General features: G+C 38.7%; 1 protein-coding gene across 2 annotated transcripts in view; it reads right to left on the bottom strand.

Moving 5' to 3' along the window:
• The window catches only part of LOC103143381 (partitioning defective 3 homolog), a 299,858-nt gene that overhangs the window by 40,786 nt on the left and 244,512 nt on the right, over positions 1 to 14,560 (bottom strand). For both annotated transcript variants that reach the window (XM_016675207.1, XM_007559893.2), the window contains one exon: positions 4,193 to 4,423. In XM_016675207.1, coding sequence (XP_016530693.1) covers positions 4,193 to 4,423 — 231 coding nt within the window. The remainder of the gene's footprint in view (positions 1 to 4,192; positions 4,424 to 14,560) is intronic.

Genomic DNA, 14,560 nt, shown 5'->3' with positions numbered 1-14,560 from the left:
CGAGAGAAAAGTGCTTATCTTGTGGAAAGAAGAGGGAGGCGAGACAAAGATATTTAGCAGCCTAAGGAAGGGGAGAGTATGCTGGAATCAGATTTGAAGGATGATCGGGTTTGGCTTTCTTCTTGTGATCTGTGCAGCTATCAGCCTTTTGTTTCAGCTGCCACCTCAAAGGAAATCACCGAAACGGAATGTGAACACAGAGCACCGAACGGCGAGAACACAAAGGAGATTAGAGTCTTAAATCTGCTCGATTATGCAGCTGTGCTCTGCACACGGCCTCTCGCCTCTGTTTGCACAGGTGCCTCCGCACCACATTACAATGTCACGGAAAACTCAGGTCGTTTCAACAATTTGATTCAAAAAGGGATGATTAGTTTTAATAGAAACAGGATGAGCTACTTCCTGTGTGTGTTTTTTTTTCCCCTGACGGGTTCAATAACAATTGCCTAATACGATAATAAAAAAATGTCTTGTAATACAAAACTGCAATGCTATGATCACGTTATGGCCTACTTGATTATGAGAAAGAGTGTTGATCTGATATTGGTTGAGCGTGTGGTGTTCAACTATATTAAAGAAAATCACATATTTTATTTAGCAGCAGTGCCCAACTGTTCTGCCCAGACTGCATTTAGCATTGTGTGAGTTGGCAAAGGAAGTTAGTCAGTGGCAAAGACACAAGTCATCCAGCAAACTGCTGATAAATTTCCGCTTTCCCACGATAGATACAAAAAAACTAGCTAGCTAGCTAACTAGCTACAAGCTACCGCTCACTAGCAGTAGGCTTTTTAATACCTCATAAGGACCATGAGTCATTTCTCATACTAGCATTAGATACGGTAGTTTGTTTTGGTTGTGTTTACTGTTGGAGATGATCCTTCCTCCAGCTGGGTTCATGATGTCTGAGGTTCAAGAAGAGTCAGTGAGTTGGATTCATGAATTCCATTTATTAAGACTAAAGTGCAGCACTGATCCATTGTCATGTTTTTCTTATGGGAAAACACATCAAAACTGACACATAACAACAGTTTCTGATTCCTTTAGTTGGCCTCTATGTAAACGAGGTCCTAAAGAGGGCGTTCCAGAGCGTGTGCGTATGTGTGTGCATGTGTGTAGATAGCAGCATGCAAGTTCAGGGGTGGCCAAGTCCAGTCCTCAAGAGCCACCATCCTGCAAGTTTTAGAAGTATCCTTACTCCAACAGACCGGGATCAGCTCTACAGAGGCCTGATAACGAGCCAGTCATTTGATTCAGGTGTGTTGAAGCAGGGATGCATCTGAAACTTGCAGGATGGTGGCTCTCGAGGACTGGACTTGGCCACCCCTGAAGTAGATGAAACAGATAGAGGAACACACAGAATCCTTTATTCCCAACATTACCCAGAATGCCTTGCGCTGTAGTCTGCTTCCTCTTTTTGGAGCGATCTCCGGTTGGAATTCAGTTTGAGGCCCAGATTTTGTTTTTTTGATCCGCGCCAGAGTTCAACTGCGCATTCGCACCTCCCCAAACGAACCGGGGAGTTGGATTTAAGCAGACTGAACAGGGCTGGTGTGATTACCTGAGATCAACCTGGGCACCTGCCCACATTTGTACGCGGTTTCTGGATAGGGATCTGCTTGATCCCTCTGTCTGCCGCCTGCTTATCATCCACTTAAGAACAATGGCGCTGAGTAGCAGCTGTGAGCTGTAGCTGATTAGCGGTAGTGCTAATGTTCCTACCACTGCTTAATGATGCTGAGCTGCAGATAACATTCTAAATATTTTAATCCAGAACTTCCCAGAGGGCAGCAGATGAATGCGCATCTCTGGGTTTGCCTGCTTCTGCAGGTTTTTGTTCATGTTCAAGCTGGTTTGAATTCAATATACAAACATGTTTGTCATTCACTATTAAACATGACATTAAATGAGAGAGGGGAAAAAAAGAGCTATATCTTTTAAAAAAGCAGAAAAAAGCCTTTACCGTCAGACATCGAAAGGTGAGGCCGGGTAGACTGATTTGATGGGTCTCAAAAAGAAGAAAAAGGCTCGACATTCTCAAATGATAGCAGAAGCCTTGATGAAAGTGTCAGGAAACTCAAAGATAATTTGCGGCAGGCGACAATCGCCTGAAACATTTTGTCACTTCCCTGAAATCAACCATTAAACTTTTCTTCCTTAATAATCATAGACCTTTAAGACGGCCTGTCAGTGAAGGTTATGAAAGACAAAGAAAATTGCAAGTCATTTTTCTCCCCCCCCACCCAACACATACAAGACATGAGAGATGTTTTTACTTTCTCTGTCTTACTCCTTCAAAACAGTCCAACACAAAAGCGGCACAAGAGGAAGTGCATTTTGTTTGTTGTTGTTTTTGTCCAGCAGAATATCTTGTGGGGACACATTTTCTTTACGTGATGTTGCCCCCCTCCACTCTCCCCCCCACACCTCACACCCATCCCTCCGTTCTTATTTTATGTAAATAAAAGTCTGGGAGCATGTGGAAGGCAGCGGCTTATCTGTCAACTCTGACTATTAACCTCAGTGACGAGCGCAGGCTGGCTGCTTTTATCTAAATTGAAAAACAGTTATTTGAATATCATGGGGAGAATGCAATATACTGCAGCAGGGGAAATCGGTTGCTTTCCCCATTTTTCTTTGCAGAGATAAGACTGTATTTAGTGGCTTGCCGACAGAGCTTATGAGAACAAAGCGTTTCAGGCAAATAATTCCTTCTTTTTCAAATGTCCCCCAGCTCTTTTAATGGAATCCTTTAATGGTGAAAGGAAATTTATATCGAGTGATTACTCTTGTGGTGTTGCAGTGTTATTACCTGTCGGAAACTGTAACACGGCTGTCTCTCTGTGTGCTGTCATCGCCTGACAACTACAGTCACGTGCAGAAATATTCACACCCCTTGAACTTTTTAGTGTTTTATCACACACTTCACTGTGTTCTAATGGGATTTTATGAGGCAGACCAACATAATGCAGATTTTTGGGGATTTGTTGATGTGATTTTCCAACTAAAAGCCTGAAAAGTGTTGACATACATGTTTAACTTCTTCAGTCTAACACCCCAAAATAAAAATAAAAATGTTCAACAAACTCCCTTTAAAAGAGGCTTTGCTCAATCCACCATGTGTCACTGTGGAGGTTATGTGTTAAAGGTTATGCACAATAATTGGTTTTCACCATAAATGGCGTTTGTGGTGGCCTATTTCTGAAAACGCAAGAAAACAAGTGGAACAAACAATTTATAAATTATTTATAAAACAAATGATAAAATTTGGTATTGTTTCAAGTAGTTATGTGCTACCAACCACCAATTCAGGCAGGTGCTATGGTTAATGTGGAGAAGGTCAATCAATCAATCAATCAATCAATCAATCAATCAATGCTTTGCTTTGTACACAGGGTCTGGACTATTGACATTGTTTCAAGGAAGAACAGTTTAAATTTTATCCAGTCACTAACATGATGTATGTAATGCGCCAGTTTAACGCTATGAATCTTACTGGAAGTTGCCTGCGTTGTAAACACCCATCCTCCACTGCATAGAGAGATGTGCTGATCCAAGCGAGCCGGTTGTTAATGCTAATTCAATATCTGGCAGCGTGACCAGCACAGACTTAACGTTTTTCTTTACTTCCTCTGCTACCATTGCTAAAACTACAGGCAGACTACAACTAAAACAGTGCAGAAAATCGACACAATCGTTAAGAAAATCCAAGTCAATGGGAGAAGGGAGATGAGAATCGATTAAATTTGCATAGGAAGGTGATGGTCAGGCTGGCTGTGTGGTGACTATTTGATTATTTTCATTTTGGAGGAACTTGCAGATATAGAGACTTTTGTACCACAAAAAAACATGTTTAGGAAAATAAAAGGTTATTTCAGGAAACATATCGGAACATTACCAAGTTCAGCACACTGCAAAAACACAGTCTTACTAGATAGTTATGGTTTAGCTTCAAGTACAAATATCTTACTACTTGAAACAAAACATTTTTCCCATGTTATTAGTGAAATTGTCAGCCAATGGAACAAGTACTTATTCATAAAAATTAAGAAATTAGTTACTTAAAACAAGATTCTATATCTTGCTGAAAAGTTACTTGTAAGTTAGTTTCGTCTTATTTCAAGTGTGATAAGATATTTGCAGTAGAAACTAGAACAAAAATAGAATTGCTAACCGTAAATATATAAATACTCACATGTCTCCACGCTGTTTTCTTCCCTTGGTATGAGACCAGTCTTCACATATGACTTGTCAATTGCCGCCCGGAAGCTCTCGTTGCAGCCTCGCCCCCTGATGATGCGTGAATGAATCCTCTGGACGTTGAGCTCGTCGCCCGCCATGACTTTGGCGGCATCTTTCTGGAGACTCTCCATTGAGCTGGACTTTTTTAGACCCAGGGAAGAGCCGATTTGTCGCTCTTCAAAACCTGCAAAAAAGAGTGAGCAGGGTGGCAAAGGCCGTGAGATTTTTGGCTTTTAATATCACGCAAGCAGGAGTTAATATGTGTAAATTATGGAACTGGGTCATTTAAATAAATCCTTCATATTTTCAACAAAGAGTCTACGTCATTGAAAAAATATAAGGTGAAAGTATATCTATCAAAATGCCTTAATATTGAGGGCTACGAGTGTCATAACTCAACAAATAAATTAATAAATCCTTATAATAATATATTAAATCATAGTCAATAAATTAGTATATGGATTCCGATGAGACTTGCTTTATAGATTAAAAGCATCTTTAAAAATAACTTAATTCAACTCTTTTTAGAAAATGTAATATTCTAATCTTAAGTGTCACGTCTTCATCGAAAACTCATCATAGCAGAAATGAAGGAGTGAAAAGAATCAGTCTGTGTGATTGCAATGTGTTTCACTTGAGAACTGAGTTACTAAAATAAATTAACTTTCCAATCTATCTTTTTTTATTTGCTCTGTGCATATGTGAGAATCCAACACAATCACCAATGAAATAAATAAATAAGACTTGAATTGAAGAACTGTTCAAACAATCTACAGTTCAGGATAAAATGATTTTGTACGTTGTTACAGACCATGTGATTGGTCTGGAGTTAAAGTACCAATCAGATTTTAGGCACATAGATTGCTGTTTTTTTTTTTTTTTTTTATGATCGATTGTAGCACTACTGAAATGACTAAATTGTGTATGATTCTATGCATGATTTAAACATATAATGACTTCAAGTTACATCTAGTATTTGCATTTCTTGGCTTGCCTTAATGTGTATTACACGTGTATTTACTTTTACTGGTTCAATTAAACTATGTCGTCTTTGGAGGATTTAGGAAGTTTGGGGGGAAGGGTATAAAAATCATATTAATATTTCTTCCCAAAGACTATTTACTGTTAAAAAAATTACACTTTACTTTGTATCTTTGTTGCTGATTCAACCCCACCCCAAACTTTAAGGGAAAGTATTTACTGTACCGCAGCAGTACAGTCAACTTCCTTTGATTCCATATACTGTAATAATTTTACAAATGTTTAAATAGACCCAACATCTGCATTTTATTTAACTTAGTTTCTTAGAGATACATAATAGACTTCATGGGAATCTCACGGATGTAAGAGTTTTTACTTCTGAAAATGTCAGACATGGCTGTCAGCTACGACGACAACAAACCAGTGGAGGACGTAGATCTCTAGCCTCATCTTGACTATCTAGCTTTTCGCGTCAAACTACCACAAAATGTGCAATTTCACAGAATATTAGAATAATTTACATAAACCGTAGCAATGTCTGAGCAAGGCTTTAGGGATGCTATGGGCACTCGTTTTTGTTTGAAAGGGATCACTTTTTTACCATGTATTTATGTGACTACTAAAGTTTGCATGGCAACGCAAATAAACGGTTAACATGAACTGTAAATTGTTAACACGATACGACAGAAAGCATTCTGCCTCTTGTACCGCCGAGCCGTGTTCCAGAGAGCTGTAATTATTTTTTTTTTTCACCAATACTTTCGAGAGGTGTGTTTAGGTTATGTAAGCGGAGCTACACTTGGGTATTGGTATTTCATTTTGTCAGGGAGCATCCATCAGCTACCCCGTGTTCTCTCCTTATCCAGCGACTGGTAAACAAGTAGATCTGTTTTTGATTTTCAGTCCCTTCTTCTCCTATTTGACTCAGGCTGCAGCAGGTTACTGTCCAAATAGCATGCACAAGTAAAACTTTAAAAAAAAAAAAAAAACTTTCAATAATACTGTACATCATTAACACAACCTTTCCCCCCTTTTTGGTCAATGCAAGACTTATTGATTCAGAGACCGTGGCATATGGTGAGAAAATGTATTCATAAAGAAAGTGTTAAAAGTGTTAAAATTCCCTTTAGATTATGAAGGTTTTTGGGTTTTCGGCAGCAAATAGCACTACGTGATTTAGTTTCTGTCACACACATGCAAACAATTTTAGGGACCCCAAAGGAGCAGTAACATTTAACTGATATGAACAGGATCCATGTCACGTTTAAAGCAGCCTAAATGAGGCGTGTTCGACCACTGCCGGTGATCACATGGACCTCTTGGCAAACAAAACAAACACCCTAAATGAAAGAAAACTATTTGTTGCTCAGGAAAGCCGCCCTCTAAACATAAAAAACCGCAATTCCAGCTGAAAGAATTTGCGGGGTATGTCACTGCCAGGTTTGCACAGTCAAAGACTTTGGCTCATTCTTCTTCACTGGATGGTTTTAATATGACCATATGGTGTTGATATATGCTGCTCTAAACATTATGTTTGACTCCTGCTTTCAGTGGTGCTTGTGGAAATTAAAGGTTAGCTGATTTGGACTGAGCAGATTTCACAACAACTTCTTTGTTAAATTTGCTGTATCCAATTTATAGAAATAATATGCTTTTTGCATATTTGTTAAAACTTTATGTATGTATGTATGTATGTATGTATGTATGTATGTATGTATGTATGTATGTATGTATGTATGTATGTATGTATGTATGTATGTATGTATATTATGAGACAATGTGTGAAGAGAAAAGATCAATCTCCTCCACCTTCTCCCTGACCTAGCATTGCAGTCTGAAGAAATGCACCGCTCCTGAACAAAAACAACCAATCAGAGCCAGGAGGAGGGTCTTAGCGCTGTCAGTCAATCTCATGTAGTCACTGGTAAATGTGCCAATGACAGAAAAACAACTTTCCATTACAGGAAAACTGTTCATCTGCAGTCATGGGTGGCCATGCTAACTGGCCTAGCATTGAAAACATGCTATGCTAGCTGCAGCATAATAGAGAGCAAGTGGGGTGTCACATCCCTAACACCCGCCTCCTGGAGTCGTTTGGTTGTTTCTAAGGAGGAGGCACAGAAATGTGGTTTTCTTCAGAGATTATCTGTTTTATACCAAACTGTGACAACATAGCGACAGTTTCTGCAAATATGTAATAAAATATTTTTTTTATTAAAGTTACATACTGCAGCTTTAAAGACTAAATTAATAAGTTAAGCTAGTGATGTCAAGGCATTGGTTTGTAGGGATGCTAAAGTATGACGAAGTAAAGCTACCCATAAAAGTATTTTTTTCTTACCCCAAAAAAGTACTTGAGTAAAAGTAACTGAGTAATGTAGCCTAGTTAAAACCCATTTCATAACTTCATCCTACTTAAAACTCAACTTTCTCCCTTGATCTGTCTGTTGAGTTCCCCTCAGGATGCTGTTTAATCTTCCCTAACAAACCCTGGATAAACTGAGTCTAAACTAAACAAAAGATGGTTATATTTACTAATTAGATGACTACCGAAAGGAGTTGGTTGCACTGAATTTGAGGTATTTGAAAAAAAACAAAAAACTTCCCCTTTCACAATTACCTCTGAACTTGTGTTGGTTATCGGTCAAAAAATACACAGACATTTTTGGGTTGTAGGTTTGATTGATAAAAAATGTGGAAAACTTCAAGCTCACGTATTTTGTGAAGCTATAATCATCTTGTTATATTTTATACTTAAATTCTAAACTATCTTGGCAAATCCTTGCACACAAGGCAGAGTCCTTCACTGCTTTGTTAGCAACTAACACACAGGTCCTCACTGAGTGCTTCACTGTCCTGAGTGCCAGGCAGGTATGGATTTAAGTGGCAAACAAATCTAACAGGCTCAAAGGTCAGCAGTCAGTCACAGGAGTAAACATCGTAATACTGTACATCATTAACACAACCTTTCCCCCCTTTTGGTCAATGCTAATTAGACCATGCAATCGAAGCCAGAAGTGACACTTCATATAGCAAAGCACAACACTGTACTACTGCATCTGTTTTGGTTAGGAACTGTCCTAGATGCACCTTTATTGACAAAATGCTCAGTAGATCAGGATTACTGATGCTTCATCCTAAAAGTCAGGGTTTTCTTTTTTTTTCTTTTGGAAGGACGTAGTTTTTATTTGATTGCTGTTATGGCAAATATGAATGCCAACAGAGAATAAACAGATTTACAGCACTAACAGAGAAAAATTAATTCTCTCTAACTCGCAGACTGTGTAATGTCATTGTATGAAGGACAAGAGAGAAAAACTTTCAATTTAATAAAAAAAAGGAAAGGAAAAAAGCAAAACCACAGCCATACAAAACGTCACAGCTTAATGGTTCAAACACAAATTACCTTGAAATGTTAAAACCATATATTTTTTTTAAAAGGATGGCAATTGTGAATTCCACAGAGTTCACTCAGTACCTGTTCAAAGAAACCCAAATGACATCTGCTGTACTTGTACAGGGAATTATCCTTCTGCTTGGTATTCTGCCCTACAATCCTACTCATCATTGTTTCTAGTCAACACTCTGGATGACTGAGGGGAGCAAAGACCCAAAGAGAATGGGTGAGCGAAGCAAAAGGAGAGAGAGAGAGAGAGAGAGAGAGAGAGAGAGAGAGAGAAAGAGAGAGTTTGCACACAGACCCAAATGCCTCCTGCCTTTGTTTCGGGGGCCCCGGCTCTCCTGGGAGACTTTGACGGACAGCTCTCTGTATACTGGTCTATTATGTGATTCCTATCACACAACGGGAGCCCCAGTGCTCCGCTGCTCATCGCCTTCGTATTCAGAGGGAAGAAAATACAAATTCTCCCATTTGCATACAGACACGAGTTTTGCCACTCCCAACACGTCTGGGGGAGAAATTAAAATGATCAGAATAAGAAAAGAAGACAATCAAATTAAACTGAGAGGAAGTACACCTTGAAACTCATCATGGCTGCAAACAAAACTGGCCAACGCGGTGAGCTCTTTACCGTGATTAAGGCCAAGGACAGCTAATCGGAGACAACCTATTGCTATTAAGGGCTATCAAGGAGATGTGGCAAACTCTATGAATAAATAAGAAGCAGTTATTACAGTGACAGAAGCCCGTGGTATGATTAGAGTGGCTGAAACTATGCTTACCAACCATTATTCACCACAGATCCTTGCATTCACAGATCTGTGTACAGACAGGTTCTCCATTACACATAATTTATTCAGAGAGTTAGCGCTTTACGCTGGGCGTTAAAAGGGTAATTAGGGTAAAAATAGCTTCTAAGGTGGTAGTATAAAGGCCATGCACTTGTATCCTGATGGAAATAAGGTATCTTTGGGTCAGATATGCTATTAGGTCTATCCTAGTGGTGGATCATTAACCTGATGGAGGATGTCCTCTGCAGGCTTGTACAAGCCACACAGCATTTACCATTACTACCTGAACTTATGCAGAATTAAGGAGGCAGAAACATTTGCACTGTATGCTTCAGTAGCTTGTCACGTCTGTGAAATATGTGTGTCACTTCTGATCCACTCCTATTCTAAACAGGACATGTGTATTGGAATCAAGAGTGTGGAATTTAGTGCTATACTGCATCAGAAAACGTTAGTTTCTGAATGACTGGCCAACTATCAAGGAAGGAAGTTCAAATGCACAGAGTATGCCCCGAAGGTCAGATATTTGCTACTCAGCCTAACTGGAATGAAGGCTGAACATTTATTTTTGCTTCCAACTGGCATCAAAAATAAGGTAATTTGAGCCTACCAACAATTCTACAGACGTGGCACGTTAGATGAAAAACAATCCATGGCAACCTGACTAATCTAGTGATCAAGATGTGAATGATTCAGATTGAAATTGAGAGCGAGGCAAGAAAGGAATGCCCACATTGTGTGACAGGAATATAAGGGCTGGGACATCATATTTGGAGATGCAAACAGAGGTAGTCATCCTAATTTTGGACTCAAGAGGGAACTGGAGAGTGTGTACCAACTATTAAGGGATAACACTTGTTTCCCCCTCTGAGAAAGTTTACTGTATGGCATTGAAAAGGAGGCTCAACACCATTTATCTGACCTTGGAACCAGAGAGTTAGACAATACGGTAGACTAGACCTTTACCTTAATAAGGTCATGAGGGTTTGCTTGTCTGGTCCACATATGTTTTGAGAAGGCTACTGACTGTGTCTCTCAAGGCTTTTTATAGGTACTGTTGGAGTATGGAGAAGCAGAAGTGCTTTTAAGGGCTACTGTATCTGGTCCTTGTAGAACTGAAGTAAGAGTTGAACCCAAAAGCAAAAATCTTGATTTAGAAATCCTTGTATCAACCTTCACCCATCACTGTGAGATATAGCTCATGATTGAAAGAGCAAGAACCCTGATGCAAACAAGTACAATAAGCTTCCGCTGCAGGGTGGATGGGTTTTACCTTAGGCATAGGCTTAAGAGTTTCATCAATCATGGTGTCAAAGTAGATCCCCTTCTCCTCTGCATCGAGAGGACTGAGTTGAGATAATTTGGGTAATTTGTGTGGATTTTTTTCAAGGCAGGTCTTGTTGGCAGAAGTCTTGTGAAATCTCTGAAGGTGGATTGTGTTTTTTGTAACCAACTGTTTTACTGTTGTCATGACACTCTTGTAAAAGAGATCTTTGATCTCAAGGAGTTTTATCCTGGTTAAACAAAGGTTAAAGAAGAAGGTATAATATATACTTTCTGGCCCAGGAGGGTCTAGGGATTTCCAGAATGCACTAGAGAGAATTGGACAGAAGGTTATACAGACAGATGGACAGAGCAAAGATTTTTTTTTTTGTAGGTGAGATGAACTCCACCATTAAACCCAACTTTTCATTCCAAATATCCATGTGTTAAAAACTCTCGGGCCGTCTGTGTTAATGTAATATGTTAAATTCTGTAGTATAAAGAGTCTGATTATAAGGGATCAATTGCAAGAGCTGAAGAGGCCAACCGGCTAAGAATATCTACTTGCTGAAAAAGCCTCTCCACTGCCTGGCTCTCTTTGGCCTTTCATACTTCGATGAGCATTAAGTGTTTTCTTTAATTTGCACCCAGAATGAGCACAATAGCGCTGGCATCAGTTGCCGGTTCCGTACTCAATACCACAAAAGTCCCTCTCAGCAATATGAAAAGAAAAGAAAAACTCATTTGACTATGCAGCAATTACATCAACACTCTTTGCTGTGAGAGTGTAAAGGGGCCACGATCCCACATCTAATAAATAGCTATTTCTGATCTGGTTATGAAAAAACAGAATAAGCCTGTTTTTCACCATTCTCTTCTTGACCTACAGACCCACCGGAACGATTGTCTGAAATAATGATGACAGTGTATCAAGCGTTCGCTGCTCGCTCCCAGTGATCCCTGTGTTGCAGTTAATCTCATCGGTCTGTGCTTAACAACCCACCGCCTTATTAGTTAGTGCACTTGATGCCACGTTACCAAGCACAAGCAAAGCAAAAGAAGGCCGAGTCAGAATGTGAAGGATGGATTCAATTATCCAAATAGAAAATATCTTACACCCGATGTAAAAACCTGTCCATCATGAGGCTTACAAGTGCCTGCGATGAGATAATGTATTAATACTGGAAGATGGCCCATCATACGTCTTTCTTTCTTTCTTACTTTCTTTCTCCCCTTCTTCGCTTAATCTTGACAGATATAAAGCAGCGGGAAGTCTGACAAGTTTAATATATTTCTATAAAGGCAGGCCTCAAAGTCATGTGATCTGTATGCTGAATTGAGTATGGAGACTTCAAAAGTGGTGAAAGTGAAGGGAGGGGGAAACAAAATGGGGAAAAAATTGAAAGTTGTGGACTGAATATATGAGGAGTGCTTTAAACCATAGGACTTGCAGAGAATCTGAACAAAATCAGAGAAAAAAACTAAAAGATCTACAGTAGCTCGCAAAAGTATTAATATGCATTGAACTTTTTCAATTTTAGCTAAGCTACAGTGAGGTAGAGCAGGGTTTTTTTTATTATGGTTGTATGTGATAGTTTAACAGCAAATGAAGTAAAATGAAGGAAATATATGGTTTTAATTGTTAGTTTTTTTTGTTTGTTTGTTTTTTACATAAAGATATGAAAGGTGTGACAGGCAATTTTATTCACCACCACCCCAACAAAAACTTTCAGAATCACCTTTTTATTACAATAAAGCATCAGAAAAACCTTTCACCTAGTTTTACTTTTTACCAGCTAAACTTTGTAAATGTGGTGTCTCCTTTAAACTTATGATGTCAAAACTGACCTTTACAATATTTGAATCTCAGTCATCAACTGAGAAATCATCGCTACACATCAGATGTTTTGGTCAGTGATCCAATAGTTATGGTTCCAAAGCAACTCTAAACTTCTAAACAGAGGACTTTTAATAAGGTAAAAGTTGATACTTATTCAAGTGCAATAAAACATTTCAGAAATTCAAAATGTGACTGCAACACACTGTTCTTTTTAGTCTCATCAGAATTTAAAAGCAGGTTATGGTAAACTGAAGTCTGAGTTTGAGAGATAGAGCGAAAGCCTCAAGCTATGCAAGCCTGACAAGGGACGCCAACAATAAATTAAGAACGTGAAGCACCTTCACCGAATAAAAACACAAATAAACCAGATGTTATGCGTGTTGGACGCTAAAGACTTCCTGGTGTTAATACATATACGTATTAAAATACAATTATTTGCTACTTCGTCACATTTGCAGTAAAATACTTCAAGCGGTAAGAATACTCTTGCAAAGGACCTAAAACCTTTTCAAGAAAAAATAAGTTTTCTTATACATTTTAAATGAATAGCAAAGCAGCTGTCAAAACACGACAGAGAACAGAGGAGCGCTGCTTAGAGTTTCTTCTACTGACACACCCGTATAATAATAATTCAACAACTGTAGATCAATAAGATTGGTTATAAGATGAGACAGGAACCACAGTGTGAGCAGATGACCCAGTTTCAGAAGAAAGACACCCCGCCAGCTTCAGCTAATCAAATTGACGAATAAATGGCGGCTCCAGTTTGGTACAATTATGGATCTTTTTTTTGATTAAATGTGTTGATAAAATATGCATTTGCTCTGAAGACAAACAGCGTCATTACGGTGAGTTATCTCAGCATCCTGTCCTTTCTGCTCTCTTCCTGTTCTCAGGAGCGACAGTCAATTACATTTTCAACACACAAAGCGCATAATGGAAACCAATTTAATGCTCCGAGTGAAACCAACCCAGTGACCTCTTATTAACATCTTCCCAAGCAGCTTTATGTTGGAAACCCAGTCCCTGAACTTGATGGAGAAACCTGCAGACTGCTGACTGATGTAATTACACACGGATCCGAGAGAATCCACAGGGAAAGTTCTGTGCAATTACCGTCTTCTTAGTGAAAGTTCACCTAACATTACGTTAAGATTTAAATAAATTCTAAACGCATGAAACAGCAAACAGTTTGACATAAATCCTTTGTTTTAAGCAAAGATTGCTCTCAATAAAAGCTTGTCTCTTAAGGAGGCTCCAGTGTGTCAATTTCCGAGTAGAGGGCTCTAAATAAAGAATTATGACTTAGAAAACATGAAGATGAATAAATCATGGCGGCTAAAAATGTCAGATTCTTAGGTTAACAAGATCGCCTTGTTGGAAAATTAAAAATACCTCCTACCTTTGGTGAATGTCAGATACATATTAGCTACCAGGCTAAGCTACCATCAACACTCTTTGATCTGGAAGCAGTTGCAACAAGAATAGAGACGAGATATTTAACTACTCAACATGATTAAGGTTTAAAGAGAAAGCCAGAAGAAACAACAGCTGTCTTGCAAAGCTGACTGTTTTGTTTTTATGGAGTCATTTCATTTGTTGAATCCTAGGTGCACAAAGGAGCGTTATCACATATACTTCCTTCATGATGCTGTTAAAATGTTATAACCATCACGGCTCCCAAGAAACTCAAGAATCAATGAAAACATCCAAACCCCAAGACTATTCGTATCATCGGGATTATTGGCTTTACTATTTTTTTCACTGTTATTGTTATCATAATAGCAACGCAAAATATTGCGATAAAACTTTAAGTCCATATTGCTCACTCCTATTGGCATTTTTTCCATTATTTAGAAATAGTCTGTGTATTTTTTTTAAGGAAAATGGCCTACTGATGCTGTTCTATCAAGTCTGTGAACTCCAAAGCACTTAATATTAAAAAACATCAAATCAATCATTTGAATTCCTCTCTCAGACCACAACCCAACTTCCTCCATTATTATTATTGTTATTATTATTATAGTCACAGTTCTGATTACAGAC

Source organism: Poecilia formosa, unplaced genomic scaffold, assembly GCF_000485575.1.
Source record: "Poecilia formosa unplaced genomic scaffold, Poecilia_formosa-5.1.2 Scaffold109, whole genome shotgun sequence".
Classification (NCBI taxonomy): domain Eukaryota; kingdom Metazoa; phylum Chordata; class Actinopteri; order Cyprinodontiformes; family Poeciliidae; genus Poecilia; species Poecilia formosa.
The sequence above is the reverse complement of the archived record's forward strand: the minus strand, read 5'-3'. Positions and strand labels throughout refer to the sequence as shown.